We start from the raw sequence: 18,287 nt of genomic DNA, 5'->3' as shown, positions 1-18,287 counted from the left end.
ACCATGAAGAAACCTCAGCAAGGATAAACGTGCGCGCCTGTTGCGAGAAACTCATCGCGCTTACTTGCTATTGTACGATGAACTTGAAAGGGATGACAGAGAAAATTAGACGCATCAATCTTGCTAATAAGCTCACTCTAATCCCCTTTTTCTTCAACGTACAATAACGAGTTCCTTTATATTGTTATTAAAAGTAGGATATAGCGGTACGGTCGGTGTGGGAAAGGCAGGATCTAGTATTTGGTAGTTTCGAATTTTTCAGTCATTAAAAATGATTACGCGATTACGAGTTCTGAATCAATACGGACAATAGGGAATTCTACGATGTCGGAACAATGGTATAATAATCATTTATTCTCGATAATGGTCCGAGCGTTTATCCCAAGCAGCAAGAGAAGTTATAGCTCGCGCGGTTTTCCGTAATTAGAACGGACTCGCGTTGATGTTCGACGCTCGGTATAATCGTTTTATCTCTCGAAAAACGCTTTGTAATTATATCCGTTTCGATTCTAATCGCGCAAAAATACTTGTCAATGAGAGAGCTTAAGTTTTTTTTTATTCAAGGAAAAACCCGTTCGTAGGCTCAATGAGATCAATTATCTAATGCTAAATGTCATTTATATATACAACGGTAGTCATAATGGGCTCTCTAGCAGATATATTCTGAATTATTTATTTTCACTGACGCAACTCTGGCGTGGCTTTATTAAACGCCAAATTCTGTAAAAACTTAAACTAGACGACTTGATTTAGTCCGTAAGAAAACGAAATGTAAATTAAGGTAAACGTATCAGTGGTGGAACCATTGCATAATATTTTACTGAAAAACATGGATTTCATTTATTATTTTTAGAGAAAATAATCCAATTCTTAGTTTATCCTTTGATATTCAATCTCAAGAGTGGATTATTTCAAAGAGATCTTTGTTTATCGTTAAAATATTCAGTTTCGATAATAGCGAATGTTTCACCGCTGATATATTTGCCTTGGATCAAAGCGAGGTACCGAGTGAAACTGGCTGAATTTTCCAATAAGAGGATTTTCACGAGTTTCATGATAATGTCACTTGGGCATTCTCATCTCGACCGAGGCGACGGAAGAGCTTTCCTTTGTCTGAATTTCCCTTTCGCTCGTGGAATTAGAAATTCGAGTTAAACGCGGGGTCCGCTTCTCATTAAGAATTCAAGTACCGTGAGCTCTAGCGTATTTTTCGCGTTACAATGACCTTACGCGTGCACGGCAAGGATGATGAAGAAACGATCGCTCGCGAGGCGAAAGTGCCGCTATATGTCAATAAAGGACACTTTACTTTCTTCGCTAAGAACACTTCGCGTGTTTAATCTATATACAGTACTTATCTTTAGCTTATTATACCAACAAAAAGAGCAACTTTCAAGATACTTCTTTCCGCCTTTGTACAAAGCAATGAAAAATCCGTTAAGTTGTAAAAGTTACGCACCGTCCATTACACTGTACACATTGAGAATCAGGGATTAAGATTGAGCAACCGAAATGAACCGAGCTCCCTGTAATAATTAGCTCGGCAACTTCTCGACACATTTCGTCATATAACGTTGACACAAAATTTTATCCCATACAAAATTAGAAACATATCGTAAACGAAAAATTGCGAGTATTTATGCAAAGAGAGATACTCCGTAGATTCTGTAAATTTCTCAGCGGAGAGCAAAGATTGTATGCGAGCGATTATTAATACTGCCAAACTGCGCATTACACTTCTGGCGTAAATTCTACTTGTCCGATTTTTACATTCACCGATCCAATCAATCTCTACTCGATCAATCTAAAGAAGGAAACGCTTGCTCGAGCTCACAGGCGACGAAAAACTCTGTGGAGCATTAGGAATTCTAAAAAGCATTTCGCAAATGAAACGAAAGAGAGAAAGCAGTAGGTTTATAGGAGTATTGGGAATCGAGTAGGCAATGATTGTTGAGAGGTTCGAATCGAAGATGAAATTGTATGAGTATTTTTAAGAGAGCGTTTGGGCGGGGCTGTGTTGCTCGGGACGTTGTAAACTTTGGCTGAGGTTTCTTTCGGTGTTGGAGCGTGTGTAGAGTACGTATATGTAGAGTTCGGCACGAACGGCATGAACTCTCAGCATGGGAAGTTAACATTCCGCTGGCGTTGGGTCCCCGGGGCTGACGTGGATCGACGCCGAGTATAAGCGTGAGTGTAAAACTGGTGTAAGGCCTTTCCGAGTCCAAGTGGTCGTGTCGTCTGTCTGTGGTAGCCAGAAGCCGGGCGAACACGAATACACGAGCAGCAATTGGGTCGGTGGTGGTAAATGGTCCCTTTCTTATTTCTCCTGTGGCCGACCACGCCTAGCTATTGCCTAGCATTGCCGTGTTTGCCCCGCGCCCAACATTCGCACACCCTTCACCACGCGTGTGTATCTCAGAGCGCTACGTGGGCGAGACCCGCTGCGATATATCTCGATCGATGATATCTTGCCCGCTTCGATCCATGCTCCAGCCTATTCTCCCCTTTTCTCTCCTCTACCCCCACACGCCAACCGCAAACAGCTTGCTCATTCAAACCAAACAAACTCTCTGCTCTTTTACTTTCTTACTATTATCTCTACAATTACGTAAATTCTCTTATATATGCTCCACATTTCATTCACTCTTTTATACTTATTTTCTGGGTCTTTACATTTTTATTATTTACTATACTCTCTACGTTTCATCTTCCCTTTTTCTGATATTGCTACACTGCTTCACCGATGGACTCATTTCTTTTTTCTATCATGCAATTTATGTATCTCAGCCTTTAAATGGCTCGTTTTTAACGGTCCAGGATATTTTAATTACTTTTATTCACATTGCAGCTTATTCTCTATTTTCTCTTCTCTATCCCCTAAAACGTTAACCATCAGCAGACTACACATATGAAACAAACGAATTGCCCGTTCTGTTACTTTCTTAATAGTACCTCTGCAATTATGTAAATTCTCTTATAAATGATCCACATTACATTCATTCTTTTATATACTTTTACCAGATTTCCAAATTGTTTCTATTTATCAATATTGCAGCCTATTCTCTGCTTTTTCTTACCTACTCCTAAAATATCAGTCACAAATAGCCTGCTCATTTAAAACACAAATTCTGTACTCTTTTATTTCCTCAGTAGTATTTCTACAATCATGTAAATTCTTTTATAAATGATCCACGTTTCATTCATTTTTTTGTATTCTTTTATTTTATTTCCAAATTTTTTACATTTATTACACACTACAATTTATCTCTCCTCTTCAAATATTACTCTACCAGTCTACCTATAGAACCTTGCAAATCCACTTTTGTCTCTCCAGCACACATACAATTTATATATCCCAGTCTTTAAGTGTCTTAATTTTGACGATCGATGATATCTTGCCTGCAGTCTATTCCCCATTTTTCTCTCCTCGACCCCACACGTCAATCACAAACAGCCTGCTCATTCAAATCAAGCAAACTCTCTGCTCTTTTACTTTCTTACTAGTATCTCTACAATTACGTAAATTCTCTTATATATACTCCACCTTTGATTCACTCGTTTATACTCTGCGGCTCTGTTTTAAAATTTTTTCTATCCCCAACTCTCTACATTTTACTACCCCTTATAATATTACTGTACGAGTCCACCCACGGATTCTCGTAAATCCACTTTTCTTTCTCCACTTTACAATTTAGATATACCGCAGTGTTTAAGCGTCTCGTTTTTGATTCATAATAAAACCACAGCTGACTCCTATCGAGCCGACACTCCTGCTTCACACTTCAACAGGCAAAGCGTATTTCCGAATAAACTCTTGCCCAACGATATCGGGCACAGCGACCAGTGTGGTTTCTCGTTTTCACTTTCCTACATGGAACGTGAAAAAAACTTCGGAAAAAGATCATAAAGAAGCAATTCTCTTCACTGGAGAGCGAGAGCTTAGCCATCCGTGGCAAATAATCGATTTTTACACGTGTATTCTTAAAGCTTCGTTCTTAGGATTCTATGGCTTTTTTTTAATGTATAGAAAGATAGTTTATAAGCAGTCTTATGTTCTTCTCGTTACTGTCCATTCGACGATCAAATTCTCTCCTCGAGTTTCAAGCTGATTAATAGACTAATTGACTCGTTGCGCTCTGTCAATTGTCACTAATTAACTTCGCCCTCATTGTTCGGTCACCAATACGATCGTCCTTTAAGTGTTTCGGAGCCTCGTGACTTTCTCTAGTTAGATATACCGTATTTATCAGTCTCAATTATTGTATTATAAATATTTATAACGAATTGTAAAGAATCGAAACAGTCGAGACACGAGAATCTAGCTTGATTTTTCAATTCCAAATTGAAAAGTAAATTTTGCTATGGTTCAAAATTTATGTTTTTTTTCACTCGACTGTTTTCTTTCACCAAGGCTCAATTTTCGGCGAGATTTTGCAAGAGCTACGTTCTTCTAGCTCAACGACCATGCGAAAAGATCACGCAATGCCTCGACTATGTTTTTTCTTCACGCCACATCCAATGAACTTGCTCTCTTGTGAATAAGCTTGCACGATTGAAAAAAAAGCTTCGTTGTACACGCACACACGTACCGTTATCTCGAACACCGATCGCAGCTCGTTCACTGCGTGTACTGTGGTAATTTTTTGAAGTACGCGAAATCATGAATTAAAACGCATGAATTTCCAGAATTCTTAACGAGCGTTATTTCTCACACGCGACAGTTTATTCATCGCAAGACCGCCTAGCAATTTTGTTATCTTAATCGTTGGATATTTTAACGCGATTTAGGAATATTAAACGTTCGAGACTGCTTAAATATAATTTAAGGAGCGTTATTCTTTATTATGAAATAAATGTAATGGGGTAAAAAGCGAGCGATATTCTCATTTAAGACTTTTATGTCGAAGAAACGTGTTAATGGTATAATTACATTTGCGTTGCGTAATGAAAGATAATTAATGCGAGGGGGCGGTGTGGCAGCGTTTAACGAATCCACTTGACCGTTATTAATCCGCTCGCTTCCTCGAACGAAACGTTACTTATTTGCCATCCGCGATCTTTTTCGAAGCGTCGTCCAAGTGACCCGAGTTGTTTTCCACAACGGTCGCTCCTTCGTTTCATTAACGACGTGGACGATTAATTTTCATAATTGACGCTGCACATGCACAAAAGCGGTGAGTGCATCACGTGGACGAATGACTGATATGCGTGGGCGACGAATCTCCATAATTCTTTCTTTCAAGATTTGTCAAGCAGTGAATAATGAAAATGAGTTATGACAAACATCAATATCATAGTCAATATCATCGTCAACATCATCCTTATTAGTAATCTGCGAGCAGCGAATTGCTTTGCTCGAAAGTGTAAACACTGCAAGATTTTTAAAGTACTCGCAATTATGTTACGATCATTATTGACATTAAAGCGAGCAAAACGATTATTATTCGTGAAAGTACCAGTATTTCAAATAATTAGCACAATTTTGTAATATCCCTTACGGGGTAATAGCGGATGTACGTAGACTACGAATGGCGTTATTCAAGTACAGTACAGTATTGTAAACACGTGTGCACTAGTTCATATAACATAATTCCATCTGCAAATATCTGCCCTTGTAAAGCATCCTGTCATGCTATGCATATCTCTCGATCTTCGTGAAAGTTTATATTGTATACCAGAAACGTGATTCATGACTGTCCTGCGTGATCTCCGAGTCATTTTTCATCGTTTTCTTTTTTGGCCCAAGGCATGCGAAAAATGTTTCTCTCCCTTACCTATATTTACACGTGCAATGCTGCATCGAATGTCATTATCAAGTATTGCTGACTCTCGATCAGCTCGTGTACCACAAATATTTGAACCGGATAACACTGCTAAGTATAAAATTGAAGAATTGTTCATGGTTCGTTTTGATACTTACTTTGGTCCAACCGTGTCGTTATATCCGATTACATTGTATTACGTCGCAATGCACAGAATCGTGCTGCTGTCTTTTTGCATCTTGCGTAACATAATTTGCTATTTTTTCCCTCGTTTTATAAATATAGCACACTGCGAAACCTGCTAGTAGTCTCAAACCTCTTTTCTTAGGAAATTAATTATAGCCTAATGCCGTATACTATATATACATTAGCGAATTACATTTTTAATCAATCGTACTGCATTTCTCTTACAAGATTAATCACGACGCGATGAGGTAGCGATTATGAGTCGTAAGTGAATGTCGTTTTACTTATAGTTTCATCCTATGATAATGGATGTTCCGGCTGGAAGATAGAAGAGTAGATCCTGGTTGGATTTTATAGATAATGCAACGTTTTTACAAGAAATGTAATTAAATGATGACATTGAGTATCGCGCATCCTTCCAATCGAGCATTCTCGTGGGTGCATACACGAGCCTGTATGATGTAAGAGACTTTAACGAGTCTGCTAAAGTGCACTGGTCATTATTGGAATAATCAAAGCGTCACATCGAGACTCGAGCACACACATTCGCCATAATACGCATCACAAATTTCATTTAAGCCACGATAAATGTACAACAGATACAGCAATAAGGTTTCTAAAATAGTAAATTAGTGTAATACGTGTATACAGGGTGCAAAATTAATTTTTGCCAAATTGAAAACTTAGTTGGATCATGGAATTCTAAGAAGAAAACTCTTATAAAGTTTTCCGATCCAACCTTTAATTAAAAAGTTACGAATGATTGAAAATCATAAATTCCAAGTTTCCTATTGGCCAGACGTCACTAGTGACGTCACAATTTCAAATCCCCCGCAACTTCCTAATTATAGCTCGTAGAAAAAAACTTGATAAGAGTTTTTTCATCAGAAATCCCTTCTCTATCAAAGATTTCACGCTTCACACGAACTAATATCACACCCGGTACACAAGTACACCTACCTACCTATCTACCTACCGACGTACCGCCTACGTGTCTACCTAGGAATTGCGAAATAAAGAACACGTGACGTCACATTAGCTCGTTTAACACTGCTCGAGAATGATCTCGAATTACCTCCTGTGAGCAGGGGTCGCAAAAAACTCTACTGTGTTGGAACACCAGGCGTTAACGAAACTCTAATTTGTAAATATAATTGCAAGCTTAATCAGTGATCAGAGGGGAATTCGCGATGGGCAAAATTATCGAGCGTCGCTTAATTTCGCAATTTTACACGTTCTCGTGATGTACCGTTGAAACTTTGAATTCATTGGCGTTCGAGATTATACAGCTTGAGCGCGATTCGCTCGAAAGATTTACTCATAAAGGACGGTACTCGCATCGAATACTGATTACCAGCGAAGGACGTTCAGATTACCAGGAAAAGTTCAATCGTTGAACTAAATCACGTCACGATATACGCGACATACTAACAGTTTAATAGTAGAATTCCTTACAAACGCCGACGTTCGATAATCATTGCCCTACGATCACGTTGCGAATTAAAAGTGAGCAATATTTTTTATTACGCTTGATTAAGAAACGTCGATTAATTTCCATACTGATTGAGAGACTGCAGGGTGTAACGCTACTCTGTTTTCACACATTTGTATTTAAGCGTTCTTGAACTTCCGCTTTCCGAACTTGCCAGCGTCACGTTACCCCATATATACACTCTCATTGCACAGATATATAGTGTCTACACATACGTAATCATAGAGCGGCGGCAAAGTTGCGCAATCTCACTGTGAAACTTTACATCACGTGCGATGCACGGTTAAATATTCTCATACATATCTCTGTATGGGAGTGTGTAATACACTCGGTGTGTGTATTATAACGCAGAGTTTTGTATATATTCGACTATTACGTGAAATACTCACCCCCCCCCTTTCCTTCATTTTAAAGGGCGAAGAATTATACGCGTTCATCGCTCTCTTTTTTATAACGTGGCAAATTTATGTGTTTCGGTATAATTAATCCCGAGTAAATTTCCTTATTAATCAAGGAATAATTATACCCCCTCTCTTCTTCGTTTGTTTTTAAAGGACGAAGGATAATATTTGCTCATCGTTCTCTTTTTTATAACGATGCAAATTTATGAAAGTTTATATATAATTAGTCCTAAGTAAATTTCCTGATCAATCAATGAATAATTATACCCCTCCCCCACTCCCCTTGTTTGTTTTTAAAGGACGAAGGATAATAGTTGTTCATCGTTCTCTTTTTTATAACGATGCAGGTTTATGAACGTTTAGATTTAATTAATCCCAAATGAATGTCCCGATTAATCGGCGAGTAATCGAATCGTCGGTCGACCTGCGCCGGTTTATCTTTTGACGTGCAATTTCTCGCTCGAATAGCAATAATGAAATGGTCGCGATTTACCTTCGAGCCGCTGAATCATATGCGGATCTTGCACCGACATGACTCGCAAACCATGGCTAAAAAGCAGACCGTAACAGGAACGACGGAAGGTTTTGCTTGGTGAAATTAGAGCTGTGCTCTATCAATTACCTTGTCGCCCCCTCTCGGTCTATCTGTCTGTCTTTCTCTTTTTTGCAATGTTAGCACGTTGAAAATTACTTTTAGACCAATGAGCTTCGACGTAAATAGCAGACACTGGAAAAAATGAAGATTATAACATCATGGACAGAAAGTTTTGCTTGGTGAAATTAGAGCTATGCTCTAACAATTTATTATCCCCCCCTCTTTCTCTTTTGTAACGTTATAAATGTTGAAAAGATTTTTTAATCAATAAGCATTGACGTAACTAGAAAATTCAGGGAAAAATGAGAGATGTAATTGAACAGAGAAAAAGTTTTATTTGATGAAATTAGAGTTATGCTCTAGCAATTTATTATCCCTTTCTTTTTCTCTTTTGTAACGTTATAAATGTTGAAAAGATTTTTTAATCAATAAGCTTCGACGTAACTAGTGAATTCAAGGAAAAATGAGAGATGTGATTGAATAGAGAAAAAGTTTTATTGGTGAAATTAGAGCAATTCTCTAACAATTATTATCACCTCCTTCCTCCATTCACTTTTACAATATTGATATAAAAAAATACTCTTAGAATTTTATTTGGTAAAGTTATAGTTATGCTCTAACAAATTTCCCCTAATTTTTTATTTCTAAATGACGAGTGTCAAAAAACATTTTTGAAAGTTTTACCCATTGTCAGTGAAATTAGATCTGTGCTCTAATATTTCTCTCCCCCCCCCCCCTCTTTGTCTTGTAATTAAGAAGAATATGTAATATTAAGATGCTGGTTTTCTTCCAGCACTCTCTCGAATTCAGCAACTTTTCCTCCTACCGTTCTAATGACAACTTTTTTCACGCTCTTTAGCCTTTTTACTGGCCTTTCTGTCTCCGCTATTTCTTTTAACAAGAGACACTCCTTTGCGCAATCTCATAATCACTGTTTTAGTTGGTGAATCTGAGCCTCTAGCACGAGCAATGTTCGCAACGAACGACGAAAGTGTGACTCCATTGTAGAAAATTAGCGAGAAAAGCCTACGTGTAACATAATACAAAGTATTATAACATACCTGTCAGTTTTGGTTTACCTTTCCGCAATACCATAAAGTTTTCAATAAAAGAATATTTATACAGTTATATACATTAATTAACAAATTTATTTAATGAATTTTAAATCCTCGGGGTAGGCTCGATTTTCGCAGCAATCAATATAAAATATTTTTTTTCATCTGGTATAAAGCGTGGGTGTAAAAATTCAGTTAACTCGATAATTACACAAAATAATGAAGATATTATGATGTATTCATGAAGTTTTCTTCACCTTTTGTTACGTATAGGCTATAACGTTAGAAAAACATTTCCAAACACATAATTTTGAACTTGGACAACAACGTTCACAGCAATCAACAAAATTACGACTCAATTGTGCAAAATGAACTATAATAAGCCACGTGTAAAATATGGAAAGTACAAGGACATCATTAGCTTTGTTCTCCTCTCATTCTGCATTATACAAATTTCAACACAAAAAAACCCATGCACAAAAACAATATTTTGAACTTGGACAAGAACAACGCTTAAAATTGTAACGAGCAAAAATGCAACTGAATTGTGCAAAATAAACTATAATAAGTCACGTGTAGAATGTGGAAAGTACAAGGACATATCATCTCAGTTTCGTTTCCCTCTTACACTATACAAATTTCAACAGAAAAACAAAATTTGTTGACGAAAACAACGCTCAAAGTTGTAACTCGCAAAAAAGCAACTGCATTGTACAAAACAAAGTAGAAAAAGTCACGTGTAAAATAATGGAAAGTACAACGACACGTTTATCGGTTTTGGTTGGCCTCTCTACACAATACTACAGAAAGTCGAGTAAAAGAACGTGTTTACACGAATATGTGCGTGAATTATAATCTTGTATCGAGGGATCACGTGCCCACTCCACGTGCTCGGTGCAACCGAGTAATGCATAATAAGTTTATTATTTGCATAGGAGACTTAAGAATTGAGAGCAGCCAGGCGTTTCCTGTAATAAATAACCAGACCGAGAGTTTCTTGCTGGATAAAAACGATCGAGTGGTTTTGGGGAAAATTCGACGCGCACGGTCGAGGAAAACGAAGGAAATCTCGGAGGCTGAAAGGAGCTCGGGATAAAAGCTCGTAAAGAGACGCGCGTGTCAACGCATTTGCATTGGAATGCGACTACCGAGAGGGGCGACTTCTTATTCTTTCACATTTACATACACGTGCAAGTTGTATGCATATATGTACAGTACAGCGAGTGCACTGCATATGGTGTGCACGCGCGAGGATTGTTTTTAATCGCTGCCACATTGCACAATTTGTTGCTAGCCAGTCAGTCAGCCTCTAGCCCAGTCCAATTTACATTTTACTCTTTACTACTCACACTTAAAATATTCTTCATCCAACGTCATGCTGCACCGATCAATCCACATTTTTACTATCGCCAGCTCAATTTTCATTTCCATACTTTTATGGTAATCGCATCTTACCGCTAACGCAACTCGTATTTAGTAAGTTTTTATGGACTATAAAAAATTTTTCTCATATTCGTCGTTCAATTTCCGATAAAGGAGTAATTTTTCAACCTATAATTAATACTTTGTAGCATATATTATTGCAGGTATTGCGAGCATTAAAAATCTGCTTATTAAGCAAATATTTATGCTTCCGTTGCGGCATAAAAATTTATCGACAGAGCTTTCGATAAAATAAGTTTATAATAACCGTGTGCGGTGAATAATTGCTGCTCTTGGATTATGCTGGATAAATAGTTATTTCGAGCGAACAATGCACTCTGCAGTGTATATATATGTATATGCATATACTATATATATATATATCATAGCTAGTGCAACTCGCCTAGGAACAAAGAACGAAGCCTGGTGGTTATCAAAAGGGTGTGATTAGCATAAAAACTATTTTTTCAACGCCAGTTAGTCGACATTCCAGAACGAAACCGTAAGGCGAGCAAGGTCTTCCTTTGTGAAGGAGCAGAAGCAAAACGACGATGGAATTAATTGCTCGACACTCCACGGATTTTGTTTATATTCGGAACATGTAAATCCAGAGGCAAATTTTGTTACTTTTTCTTTCAACGAGATCAAACGCTTCTGAATTTCTATTATTATTTTTCTTATCTTAAGAAATTTATTAATTCCTAAACGTGGTTAGTCGTGCATTTGTGTATACGTTACTATGTAAAACTTTAAATAATAGAAAATCAATTGCTCGACTCCAAAAACTTTGTTTATATTCAGAATATGTAAGAGTAGAGAAAAATGTTGTTATTTTTTTATTGTCGATATGAAATGTCGCTAATTTTTTACGATTATTGTTATCTCGAAAGATTTATTAAATCGCGAGCGTGACTGACCGTACGCCTATATATATACGTTCTCACGCAAAACTGTGAATGCTCGTTATGCGTGCCAAAAAGGATCATTCCACTGGATATTGGTAGAAAATTAATGTATGCGTTTAACGAACCATCGATGGTTTCACGGCCACGATTCTCCGTCAGTTTCGCACAAGAAGTGGACTATTACAAAAAAAAAACACGTTTTTGATCCAGCGTGAGAAAGAAAGTTTCATAAATTGTACAAAAAATGGAGAAAAAATGTTTTATTATCGAAAAACAAGAAGAGCATCGAGTAAGGCTGGATCGAGGATATATATATATATATATATAGTATTACGTAAGAGAAGCGATTATGGATTTTCCAAGGAATGCTCGGTTGAAATTTGCCTGTTGTAAGAGCATGCACGTCCAAATTTACGGAGCATATCATCAGCCTCTAGCGTGTTATAATAAAGCATCGACTGCTCCTCCTCGTGTTACGTAACTGGAAAGCGCGTGTAATTTTTCTATTATGATAGGAAATTAATGCGAGCGTAATTAAAATGTCGGTAGCCAGTGGGCAGGATGAATGTATTATCGTAATTCTTATATCGCTGATTTTTCAGCTCCTTTCATTTATCCTGAAGGAAGGAGAAAAGAGGAAATTTGAAAGTAGAAAATAATAAATGTCTTTGATTATTTTATTTAGAATCTCATGCGAGTTGTAAAATGGTTTTTAGGCCAGCATTGCGAGAGTGGAGAGACACTTGATTGGAAATGTTGATAATGCGATAGGGGGCTGAGAGCAGGTTGATAATGTTTTGTTTTTATTGGTCAAATTGAAAGAGAGCCGATAATAGGCGAGCCTAGATCAGTTAGGTAAGCTCCTTTCTGGGAGGCTTTGTCGCTATTCCCGAGGTTGCAGAAAGGCCTGTGCGCGCACGTGAGTAGAGAACATTGGGAGCAGGCAAAATATTTAGAATCTCGTGCGAGCTGTAAAATGCTTTTTAGGCCAGCGTTGCGAGACTGGAGAAACGTTTGATTGGAAATGTTGATAATGCAATTGGGGGCTGAGAACAGGTTGATAATGTTTTGTTTTTATTGGTTCAATCGAAAGAAATCCGATAATAGTCCAGCCACTAGCAATTATACGGATAACAAAATTATTTAATTCGACTAAATTTGGCTTTGAACATTTTTAATCGAATGCTTTATTTAGAGTTTTAAGGTATATTTCACACGTGGTATCAAATTAAATTGAATACATTTAAATTAGAGTGGATTTGATTCCAGTCATTATTTTTATTCGCGTAGATTGTAATTCCTTTCTGGGAGACTTTGTCCTTATGCATTAGGATACAGAAAGGCTTACAGTGTGTACAGGATAAGGTTAATAAGCAAAATATTTTAAATCTTGTACCAGATGTCAAATAGCTTCTGGGCAAGTATTGCAAGAGTGAAGAAATATTTGATTAAAAATATTGATAATGCGATATTAGGTTGAAAGCAGGTTGATAATACTTTTTTTTTGTTAAATTGAAAGAGAGCCTATAATAAGCAAATTATGATCAGTTAATTATGTTCCTTTCTGGGAGACTTTGTCGCTATATGCATTAGGTTGCAGAAATTCTTAAATTGAACAGATGATAGGGATAATAAGCAAAATATTTAAAATCTCGTGCCAGATATAAAATAGCTTTTAGGCTATTGTTGTGCAAGAGTGGAGAAATATTTGATCAAGAATATCGATAATGCGATATTGGGTTGAAAGCGAGTTGATAAAATATTTTTTTCTTAAATTGAAAGAGAGCCTATTATAAACAAATTATGATCAGTTAATTGCGTTTCTTTCTGGGAGGCTTTGTCGCTATGCATTTGGTTGCAGAAAGTCTTAAATTGAACAGATGATAGGGATAATAAGCAAAATATTTAAAACCTTGTACAAGCTATTAAATAATTTCTAAACTAATGCATTACAAATATTGGATTAAAAATATTGATAATACGATAGCGCGTTGAGAGCAAATTGACAATATTTAATTTTTATATTATTAAACTCGAAAGAGAGGCTGTAATAAGCGAGCTCCGATCAGTTAGTTAAGTTCCCCTTTCTGGGCGGCTTTGTCGCTATCCGTGAGGTTGCAGAAAGGTGCAGAAAGGCCTACACGTGAGTAGAGTCTAGAGGGAGCAGGCGAAACACGTGCACGCATGCCAGAATTACAAGTCGGTCAGCACGACTGCCTAGCTCGGTGCTACCGCTATGATTACAAGGTGCTACAAGCTGAAAGAGACTTTGCGAAAGCCTCTCTCGAAGCGTTCCTACGCTATTCTCCTTCTCCGTTCCGTTGTCTGTCGCGTTGTCCGCAGTTAGCGGTCGCAGATCGTGCTGGAGAACATTGTTTAACCTTGACTAACACGCTGAACCGGTTAAAACTCCATGACGAAACTGCGCCACGACAATTATCACGAGCTCCTTAATTTACGATCAGACTTAATCTCAGTCGAGCGTAATTCTACCTAATTAAAAAGATTTTTCCTCCTGTCGCGTCGAATCCTCTCTGAAACAGGATGGATAATAATGATAATTGACATGTGTGGTTGAGTGATGTATGTAGTTGTTCTATAGGGTTATTTAGGGGGGGGGGGGGGAATTGTACGAGAATAAACGTATAAGAATTTGAGTAATTTTGAATATTTTTATTCGCAGAAAATCTGGCACCGTCGGAGTTGAAGAAGCTGAGGAGTAAACAGCGAAAACAGCGTAGAAAGGCCGAGCAAGAGAGGCAGCAGGCGGCTCAGGCACAGGAGAAGAGGGAACAGCACAATAAGTCGCGACAGCAGACGGATCCGGATTTGGAGCAACCCACGCTGGATGAACTCATTCCAGAAAAGCTCGAGAGGGTTCGTAGATTTGGCTTGTTTGGGAGTAATTCTGGTCATGTTGTAAATTGCGTCCTCTTGGTTTTCGCAGGTCGAGGATCCCTTGGAGCAAGCGATCAAATTCTTGCAGCCTCTTCAGGAACTGGCGTCCGACAGAATAGAGACCCATCTGATGGCATTCGAGATCTATATAAGAAAGGGTAAGAGAGATTCGAGCCAAGTTAGCCATTAGACGCTGAAAAGATGATTTAACCGATGGAATAATTTCCGTAGGACGTACTTTGCTGATGCTGCGCTCGATAAAGCGAGCCCATAGATTGGACCCGAACAATCCAGACCTGCATACGTGCTTGGTACGCTTCCTGCTTCATAACAACGAGTCGCCGATAGAGGGGCCAGTGGGCGAGGTAGTCAAGCGCCAAACTGCCGGGATTTTCTCCAGTTCGGATGCTCTGCAGCTGAACGGACAATATCTGAAAGACAACATCGATTCACTGCCGCACTTGCTCCAGGCAGCGAGAATGCTCTACCTTTTAGATCCTACAGCTCAAACGAAAGCTCTCTCCCTTGTGACGAATATGGACGAGTTGGAAGGAGTTAATCTCCAAAATTGTACAAAGGTCCTAGAGGCTCTGCGGAACGGTGACTTTGGCCAGTGTGATTCAACGATAGCCGATTACACGACAAAATGCCATAAGCGGTTCCCCTATGCTACTGCGTTTCGACCGCCAGAACAAAAAGTGACGACGGGCACGACGTATCTGATCACTGATACACGCTCAGCAGTCTCACCGAATTTCTCCGTAGTTAGACGTGATAATGCGAGGAAGAGGGAAGCCAGATACGAGATACAAGAAACGTGCTAAAAGGGACACCTATGTTAAATGGCACGTTATGTTTAAACACGACTAGGATTCACGTTAGACGAAACGACAAACGACTTGAAACGAATGCGAAATTCAAATGCGGATAATTAATTACTAAACATGTATTATACACGAACTGTTCCTCAAAGATTTTTCACCGAGTGTTGTTGAAACAGTGCTAGAATGGAACGGCGCTGGATAATATGAACTATCTTAATATAAATTATATTGATACGACGAGGCGTGGACCCCCCCTGCGTCTTCGGTCCTAGGCGATCCCGAATTTTACAAAGAAAAAACCGAGAGAGGACTAAAACTAATGAATAATCAATAACGATTTAACGATTGATCGTTCAACAGGTCGATAACAACTACTGCATCTCGTCTTTTTAACGAAGATCACATATTACTACGAGAAAGAAATGTCTGTAGTATGGGCTATTCTTGCGTGCTGCAAGAAATTATAAATAGTGTGAAATGTTATACAACAGTAGTTTCTACACGGTAATGAAAAAGGGGGAAGAGTCAATAAAATATGGAAAGGGCGTTCAGAATGGGGTTGGGAATGCGGGGTACAACGTGAAATTCACTACGTGTAATTTACCATAATACTATAGCACATTGGTACAAATAAGATACGAACACTTGTAAACTACATAGATGAATTCATACATGCGTCCTTCCTCCCTTTCCCTTCCCACACACAAATACTCCTTCCTTCTCTTTCTCTCCCTCTCCCCCATTTTTTTCATTTCCTCTCTCTTCCCGCAACCACAAAAATATTGTTATTGTTCAGTCCAGCAATGCCTAAATAACAATACTCTACCATGTAGAGTTTATGAATAGATTTAGAAAACTTTCAAGTATCGAAAACACGCATTTGTCACCCATGGATTTCCGTGCGTTGTGTTCTATTAAACTCCATTCTATATTGTAAACCAGCTTTGACTCATTGCCTCTTAAATATCCGTGAACTTCTCAAGTTCGTGCGAACAGATAATACGAGGTGTTAATTTTTTTTCTTATTAGAAATTGAGAAGCAACAAATTTACTCTTGTGTTTCTTCAGGGTAATAATCCACGCTTTGATTGGAGCCCTGATATTCCATTAACAAGTCATTTTTAAGTAGCACACGTCTACGAAAGTCTCTGTGAAAGTTACTATAAGAATCGTATAAACTGCGTATTGTATACGCAAATTACCAAAGTATATCATAAATCGAAATCAATATGTGTTGATATCACATGTTAATCATCTGTATGTCAACCGATAACAGAAATTTTAATAAAATCTAACGCTGAAATCTATTCCGGTATATGTTGAGCAATGTTATGATTACCTCACTCTTTTTTGACATAGGGAAAGTATTCTTTGTATTGTCAATTTTCCTTTTATTTACAGTTGGTATAAATATTGCAGATCAATTATTATTATTGTTAATACAATTATTATTACAATAGTACAATCTGTATATACTTCGATTCAAACTCTGTCAATATATACATATTTATAAATATAAACATATATTTATACATACACGTGCAAACATCTCCTTCAAATCTTTTTGACAAATTAGTGTATGATTTTTCTGTCGATTACAAAATCTATATTAATCATACCTTAATAGTCAAACTGTGGTAATCATAAACATATAATAACATAATACGTGCATTCAATTGTATCTCTCTCTCTCTCTATTAGAATGTATATTTAACTCCATCGAACGCTCACGAAAACTAAGTCCATCTGTTAAGTATATTAATGTGTTCCAGCCGAAAATAAAACTTATCAATAATGGAGGTAAAAGAACGTTAACGGTCAAACTCTCAAGCAATTTCATCTGTAAATGCATGGGATATCTTCTCAGGGCTATGTGTCATTTGTAATTACAACTATCATGTAAAATTTTCATCTTTTAATTATAAACAATTAGGTTTTATGAATTCTTAACAAAATTATTATTTAAAATATTATACCTGCAAGTACATTCTTTACATTGAAATATCATACATCCATGCATCTATCGAAACTCGAATCTTATATTGTTTTACTTCTAATATGATGCAATTTCTGTAAGAACTAATACAATTTTAATTACGGCCGTTTTAATCTAAATATATTTATAACTCAGTTGCTCCAATCTTTATCGCGGGTTGTTACCAGCCACCAATATTCGATGCTCGCAGATAATTATCAAAATTAGACAAATAAATGATACTAATTAAGAATAACAAGTAATTTTTTAAATGACCAACCAGAAACGCCTTTTATTTTTCCCCATTCTGCAATAAAATTCTACATTTTCAATCCACCTCATTTCGAAATTATTGTTCATTACACTTGAAAATAATTAAGGATACGCTTACCGATAATTAGTAAAACAATGCAAGAGGTTTTTTCAATTTTTCATTCCTTGTTTTATTTCTTTTTCTCAAGTTCTTCTGATGTCTGTACTAATGCATTATAAAAGCTGATGTACATACTATAGAAATTAAGTAAATGTAATATTCTCAAAAATATGTATAATGTCTAAAATTCTTATATTATTTGTACATATTATATATACTTCATATATATAATGCAGAGTAAAAGTTAACAACTTTAAAATACTTTATATATATAGTCTTAAATAACATACTCTTATTTGTGGTTGGTTTATGAAAGCAAATTAATATATTATTGTCCATAACATTAAAACATGGGGTATCATTTCAATTAAACTTTGGCATCTACAATGTTAAAAAATA

The 18,287-nt window shown here is 37.1% G+C and overlaps 1 protein-coding gene across 1 annotated transcript in view; it reads left to right on the top strand.

Annotated features, from left to right (window-relative positions):
* Positions 1-15,552, top strand: part of Naa15-16 (N-alpha-acetyltransferase 15/16) — a 34,747-nt gene extending 19,195 nt beyond the window's left edge. Inside the window, exons 9-11 of the mRNA XM_066736679.1 lie at positions 14,502-14,695; positions 14,766-14,874; positions 14,948-15,552. Of these exons, the coding sequence (XP_066592776.1) occupies positions 14,502-14,695; positions 14,766-14,874; positions 14,948-15,540 (896 nt within the window). The 3' untranslated portion in view covers positions 15,541-15,552. The remainder of the gene's footprint in view (positions 1-14,501; positions 14,696-14,765; positions 14,875-14,947) is intronic.
* Positions 15,553-18,287: the final 2,735 nt, after the last annotated feature.

Source organism: Prorops nasuta, unplaced genomic scaffold (assembly GCF_024137725.1).
Source record: "Prorops nasuta isolate Cenicafe-Biocafe unplaced genomic scaffold, Cenicafe_Pnas_1.2 PNAS00015, whole genome shotgun sequence".
Lineage (NCBI taxonomy): Eukaryota > Metazoa > Arthropoda > Insecta > Hymenoptera > Bethylidae > Prorops > Prorops nasuta.
Note: the sequence above shows the minus strand (reverse complement) of the source record. Positions and strands in the feature narration are given on the sequence as shown.